At 37.1% G+C, this 7206-nt stretch overlaps 1 protein-coding gene across 2 annotated transcripts; it reads left to right on the top strand.

Annotated features, from left to right (window-relative positions):
• Window positions 1–4396: 4396 nt before the first annotated feature.
• LOC133829053 (7-dehydrocholesterol reductase-like) lies at window positions 4397–6712 on the top strand. Of its 2 annotated transcripts, none has more exons than XR_009891489.1 (5): window positions 4397–4546; window positions 5064–5164; window positions 5663–5788; window positions 5892–6064; window positions 6404–6712. XR_009891489.1 is itself a non-coding variant. In XM_062259009.1 (5 exons), exons 1-5 carry the CDS (start codon window positions 4450–4452, stop codon window positions 6468–6470), a joined length of 456 nt encoding a protein of 151 aa, XP_062114993.1. In that variant the 5' UTR covers window positions 4397–4449; the 3' UTR covers window positions 6471–6712. The 2 variants fall into 2 exon arrangements, 1 of the variants encoding a protein (XP_062114993.1); XM_062259009.1 differs by having other exon boundaries at window positions 5892–5956.
• The last annotated feature ends 494 nt before the right edge of the window (window positions 6713–7206 follow it).

The following is a 7206-nucleotide window of genomic DNA, read 5'->3' as shown; positions in this document are numbered from 1 at the left end:
ATAGGCATGTTTATGAGTAATAGATAAGCATGTGGGCCCTTTATAGCTTATAAGGGCATATTTGTAATTTTTGGCTCATTGAGGGCATAAATGTGCTTATTTGTGATAAATTGTTGAGACCACATTTTTATGTGAATATATTTGCAACATATGGCTCGAGACGGTCCTAGTGAGGGGATTAGCGAAATAGTCACAGCACGGTTTTATACCCGGCTCGGGGGGAGCCTTGGGGTATTTTATGGGAATTTAGAGAACATTGTGGGATTTATAGATATTGAATAAGTACTTGGTAATTATTTGGATATGACAAGATTAATTGGTGAATATTTGGAACATTTGAGGAATTAGTGGGAAACTGGGGAAATGACCATTTTCCCCTTAGAACAATTAAAGGGCTAAGTAATATATGGGAGGGCAAAATAGTCTTTTTAGGGGTTAAATGATATATCATCTTTGATTCTAGACTTAGCCAGAAATCACTTAGAACAATCAACTTACCCTCATATTTCTCTCTCTCACGTTTCTCCCTCACTCTCTTTAGGGAGAACTGAATTTTTTTTTTTTGGAGAATTGAAGGAGCATAGGCTGGGAAATTGAGCTGGAAGTTGAAGGAAAACACAAGAGGAAAAGCTAAGGGAAAGAAGATGATTCTTGGCTTGGTTAGACTGAAGAATTAAGCTGAGTTTGAGAAAGGATATTGTTGGAGGAACTGGGCTACAATTGGAGGTAAGAACTCTAGTTTTAATCTTTGAGTTCTGCTGAGTTTTTGTTAAGAGTTTTGGTTGGCATGGGTGTGAATTTGATGATTGGTTTTGGGAGTAATGATCAGTTGGTTTGGGTACTTTAGTGATGAATTCTTATTGATTTGGGATAGTGATTTTGGTTTAATTGCTAAGGTTTTGGTGTCTAAAATGTATGATTTAATCCTCAACTCGTGTTTGGGTTTAGTTCTGATTGGGAAAATTGGTTGGGAGAAATGAGTAGAAAAACCCAGAACATCTGGGTTTGAAAGGGGCGCGCTGCGGCGCATGTGCCCTATAAGCCCTGGGTGTGCTCTTGGGTAGGGAGCATGCCGCGACCCTAGGGCAAGTCGCGACCTGCATCCTCGATGGCTTGGGTTCTTGGTCTCTAACTTAGGGGCAAGTCGCGACCCTAAGGACCAGGTCGCGACCCACCTAGAGGTTTTGCCCTAGATTGGTTTTGAAGGTTGGTGAGGCTTGGGGGTTCGAACCTAAGCACTGAGGACAATTTCTACTATCGCTTTAGTAGAAATTGAGGTCCCGGAGCCTAGTTTTTATCTCCTAAGTATTTATTTGGATTAGAAGTTGGAAAATACCTATTGGCCATTGTGACTAGGTTTATCGTCAAGGCTCAGGACTGAGGCTCGTGCTCGAGACTGCTCTATTATCTCCGCTCGGAATTCAAGGTAAGAAAACTGTACCTTGCGTGGTTATGAACGAGATTGAGATTCCCAATTATTGGTTGCTTGTGATATGTGTTTGTAAGATTGATTTGTAATATAAGAATGACCGGCCTAAGGGAGTCAGGGTAAATGTTGAGCATATTGAGCGCATCCCGGCCTAAGTGAGCCAGGGCTAGCTGGATCGACAGGGGGCTTGGCCTAAGGGTGCCAACCCTAATCACTTGATATTATGTGATTGCAATTTTTTAATTAATTTTCCATACTTTGTTTTATTATTATATGAGATAATTTTGATTGAATATTCTTATTGTTGCATGTGATTGTTATTTTGGTTTTCTTGATGGGTCTTGGCTCACGGGTGCTACGTGGTGCAGGTAAAGGCAAGGGTAAGCTAGATCAACCATGTGTTGGAGAGCTCTGGGGGAGAGGTCTACATTGTCAGCTGCTCGTCTGTGACGGCCGAGGAAAGTGTAGGGACAGAAGCCTAAAACTTGCATTTTGACATAGAGTGGCCACTGATTGTATATAACTTTTGAGAGTTTGTAAGTTTTCTCTTTTTAACCCTGTTTTTGGGATCACATGTACGAAACATCTATTTTAATGAAAAATTAACCGTTTACGATCAAAATATTATAACACTAATTTGATTGTTGACCTTAGGATCACATTTTCAATTAAATGAGTTGATTAGCAAGTCCTGCACTATTTTAACTGCACAGTGTAGCAGTCTTGGTTATCCAGGACGTTACAACTTGGTATCAGAGCGGTCTAGGTTTAAGGGTTCATGAAGACTGGCTAGACATGTACATCACCGCTAAAGACAAGCTCGACTCAGGGTTTGGTAATTATATATATGTGATTACATGCGTAAGTGTTTGAATGAAATGTAAATGCTTTAATCTGTATGGCTAATAGGGAGCATGAGATACTGATAGGGCCTGGCCCTTGACTTCTGTGTGACTATTGTGGGGCATGCTTATTAGCATTGCTGCTGCATTTGAATGGATATTTGAATGATTGTTTGCATTTTGATTGTTTGTGGTTGGTTGAGATTCGATGGTGGACTATGGAAAGATTGTTACACTACAACAAATTTGACTAAATATTACATTAAAATATTACATAATTTAAAAAACGCTATTATTGATGATTAGCCAAATGGGTAGAACACGGAAGAGAAAAAAAGGGGCGGCAAATGAATTTTTTTGTTAAAACACCCGCTTTTACTTTTTCCCCAACTCTTAACTCACATTTTCATTCTCTAATATCATAAAACGAAAGCAAATGCTCTCCCCTCTGTCTCTCTCTCTCTACCATAACCTTCTCGCCTCACGCCTCTCCCCTCGGTCTGCCTCTTCCCTCGGTCTCTCTCTCTCTCTCTCGCATGGCCAACAGATGAATGGAAGGGTATAGTGCCTCACGCCTTTCCCCCTCGGTCTCTCTCTCTCTCTCTCTCTTGCATGGCCGACGGATGAATGGAAGGGTATAGTGCCTCACGCCTCTCCCCTCGGTCTCTCTCTCTCTTTCTCGCATGACCGACGGATGAATGGAAGGGTACAGGTGCTTCTATATGAAATTTCCCTCTCAAAAGTCCCTCCTCTCAATCCAGCCAACGGTGGCAATTGGAAATGTCCGAGGCTTCGCTCCGAGCTCCGCGAGAGAAGACCAGTAGCCAGTAGGAGAAGAAGAGTGAAACACACTCTATAACCGTACCAGATCACCAGATCTAATACACTCTCCTCTCCTCCTTTTCAGATCTCTCTTTCGCAACTTGCAAAAGTCTAAGGTAAGTGTCTCTCTCCATGTTTCTGCAATTGCTCATCTATAGCTGTTCTTTCCTTTATCGGATCTTGGCTCAATGGCTTTCGATCCGAGTTCTCGGCATTTGTTTCTGGTTGATGCTAATTTCAGTCAGGCGTCCTTTTGATTCACATGTTTTTTTGGTTTAAGATTGGGGAGAATTGCGGAACGAGGGGAATTTTGATTGAAGAAAGTAAAAATGGCGGGTGGTGCAGCTGGTGGTTTTGTTACACGGGCATTTGAATCGATGCTGAAAGAATGTTCGGGGAAAAAACATCCAGAACTTCAGAAGGCTATTCAGAATTATTTAGGTTATGCTTCTTTTCAATTTGAAAGTGATAATGTCGATTTTTTCGAATGCATTTTCTTGTTTGCGATTGAAATTAGAGGTGGCTGTTATTGACTAGAATTAGCAATGAACAGTTTTGTTTTGGTTTGTACATTTCACCATCATCACAAACATCCGCTTACTATGTCAATTGTCCATTAAGCTGGAGATGAGAAAATTCAAGGTGTAACTCACTAGTTTGTTTTGTTGTAATAATTTTTTCTCAGATGGTACGAAAGAGGTCAATCAGGTTTAGCCTTCCGCTTCCAGTGAGACAAACAAAGCTGCATCGGTTGTTGGTGATGAGAGGTTTGTACTTCTTATTCCCCCCCACCACCCAAAAAAAATAATAATAATAAAATAAAGATTAATGTAACTGTTACAATCTTTAACTTGTTCTTGTGTAATTTCTGTTGATTTTTTTTTATGCAATCAGGTCAAGTAGCACATCTTTAACATGTAAAACTTTACTTATCAAATCCTCTGTAACAATAAGATGTCCTTTAATTGTTGTGTATGGTATCTCTTTCTGTTGCAGTTCACTTGAAGATGGAGCTGCAAAATCTGAAACAGAGGAAAGCCAGTCACGAAATCTGAGTTGCTTTGCCACAAAATCTCTACAATCCATTTCCAGCGGCCAATCATTTTCCCTCTTGTTCAAGGATTGTTTCTCTGTATAATTCATTTGAACAAAAAGAACACTTAATCTTACTTTACTGTGTGCCCGTGCAGCTGGCCTGGTGGTTATTTCTTACCTCTAAATCAGACCCGACCTTCCTGTTTTACACTTCTACAACAGATTGCTTTGTGGACACACTCTTTAGCTCTTTTCCTAGTATTTAACGTCTATCTTTTTTCTTTTTACCAGTATGAAGTGAACGGCAAAGTGGCTGATTCAATGCTTGTTAATACCATATTGATGCTGGTGTATGTTACTAAGTTTTTTTGGTGGGAAGCTGGATACTGGAGCACAATGGATATTGCACATGATCGAGGTTCTACATCCTTTTATTTTAACTTTCCATCCTTGTTATCCATTATTTTATTAAACATCATTTTGGCAATAATCTTCTGGATGGTTTGATATTTTGGAACATGTACAAATTTAGATGTCTTATTATTTTTTTGAATGCATACTAAGCATAACTTATATTTATGAATTAAGTGAGATAGAAATAAGATAACTTGTCTTCTATGAAGTCATCATCATTAAAGTCTCTTACTTTCGTTACCATTCGAAGATTATAGTTACTTCCCCTTTAACCTTTTCCATCTATTGCTGTATTTGATCCCAATTACTTGGATTGGCTACCATGACGTTGCAAATTCTTGGCCTTAATTTTAGCAGATAAATTGTTTCTACTACCTAATTTTTCACTGTGATTAGAAGAGACCAAATAATTATTAAACAAATGTTCTTGTAGTGCTGAATTTATCTATTGCTTCTTTCTCGTTCTTTTGGTTTGTTCATACTTTCTCTCATTTGGATCATTGTACCTATCATTTTGACAGCTGGTTTTTATATTTGCTGGGGATGCCTTGTATGGGTGCCTTCTATATATACTTCTCCTGGCATGTACCTGGTCAATCATCCCGTACACCTTGGAACTCAGGTATAAAGTTTTCTATTCTAAGTTTATTTGGTCAATAAAATGTAATATTACTGCTTTTGTTCAGGAACAGTTCCAAAATGTTTTTCAACCTTTTCAAAATGTGAACACTTTTCTGCATTACTAGAGAGTAGGAAACTATAGCAATGGCTATGTAGATACCTTGGTGGGATTCAAACTTTAGACCTTATGGAAGCAAACCACATGTCTTCCCATTTGAGCTAACTCCCCTTGGTATACACCAGTAATATTATTATTAGCTTGTAAAAGCTGTATATTGGCAATTTGATTCTAGATTTGAGTTAGAAGCTGCAAATCTATTCTACCAGCCAAATGCAAAAGTTGAATGCTTGTAACTTTGTTTGTAAGCTGCCAAGCCCATGAGATGAGCGTAGACTTGATTTTTTTTGCAACCAACCATACTTTCTTTTCTGTCCTATTTCCCCATTGTCCCTGTTAAATTAATTCTTAATTTTAGTTGTCTACTTTGCTTTGTCACAGTTGGCACTCTACATCCTAGTAGCAGGCATTCTTTGCATATACATCAACTACGACTGTGATAGGCAAAGGCAAGAGTTTCGCAGAACAAATGGCAAAGCTTTGGTTTGGGGTAAAGCTCCATCAAAGGTATATGGTTCTCTGAAACTCGTTATTTGGTTCTCATTATACATACAATTTTCTGTATATCTGCTGCTAAATCCTGCATAATTCTTCCCTTTCTGTTTCACAGATAACTGCCACTTACACTACCACAACTGGGGAAACAAAAAGCAACATTCTTTTAACTTCGGGATGGTACGTTTTCAGGCTCTGCCATGTAAATCTGAACTAACTGGATTTTTTTTTCTTCTTGGTTATGAATGCGGGGGGTTCATAACCAAGAAGAAATATTAGCTGATCCAAGTAAGTAATTTTAGCTGATCCATGTAAATATAACTGCCACTTGTGCAATATTAGCTTTCATTCATAACCACTATGTCCCAGAAATATTAGCTGCATTTTTCTGGACTGTTCCAGCTCTTTTTAACCACGTAACTTACCTTACGAGTGCTACTAGTTTATTTGCTTGTATGGGAGAGACAAAATCTGATCATGTTAGTGGTTTCTGGTCCAACAGGTGTAGACAATTTACAAACCGATGCCAGTGTAGAGAAAAATAAATAAGTAGACGAAATGAATAATGGTTTGCGCGTTTTCATACAGATAAAGGCATAAAATCTTGACATGTGATTGTTATTGTAGGTATGGAAAATACTGGAAATTGTACTGCGAGAAGGTTCGGTACAGGGTCATCCCCGGAATTTACTGAGAAAATGTTGCACAAGTGTTTGTTCTATGTTGAGAATGGCATGTATATTCAGGCTTTCCAAATTAAATGATGGCAGGCTGGTATCATGTTGTTGTTATTGTTGTTTTTGTAATGGTCAACTTTATGGATGTTGTATTTCTCTCATCTTCAATGACCAAAAACTTTTCTTGTTTAGGAAAATTACTATAAAGTTTTGTTTCTATTTTTCATTTTTGAAGTAAAAATTGTTCAAGATTATAAAACTTTATTATGTTATGCTTTCAAACTTAAGTTAGAACTAAGATCTCATGAAGTAGACACATTTATGGTTTGAATTAGTTATTGTTTAATGTAATACTTATGGTTTATCAATCTATTGAGAATTACATTTTATGATTAATTTTGAATTTTTTTTATCAAAGTACAATAATGAAAATCTTTTAATTAAAAAAAAACCATATAAGTATACTTATCAAAATAAAATTTAAAATTTTATTACTATATGTTATGATTTAAAAGCATATTATAAGCGTAAAAAATCGTTATGGTTTATATAATATAACAAACTAAAAATATTATTAAAATAATCAAATGTAACAGTTGAAAAGTGTTATGAAAAAAATACAAGATTAAATTTCAAATTTATAATCAAAAACTCTATCTAAATGTTATTATTTGAATATTATAGCATCTAAAAATGTGTTATTGAATAGTTTAAGATAACACCGAACATAACATTAAAAAAATGTTATAGAAA

Source organism: Humulus lupulus, chromosome 4, assembly GCF_963169125.1.
Source record: "Humulus lupulus chromosome 4, drHumLupu1.1, whole genome shotgun sequence".
In the NCBI taxonomy this organism is placed as follows: Eukaryota; Viridiplantae; Streptophyta; class Magnoliopsida; order Rosales; family Cannabaceae; genus Humulus; species Humulus lupulus.
Note: the sequence above shows the minus strand (reverse complement) of the source record. Positions and strands in the feature narration are given on the sequence as shown.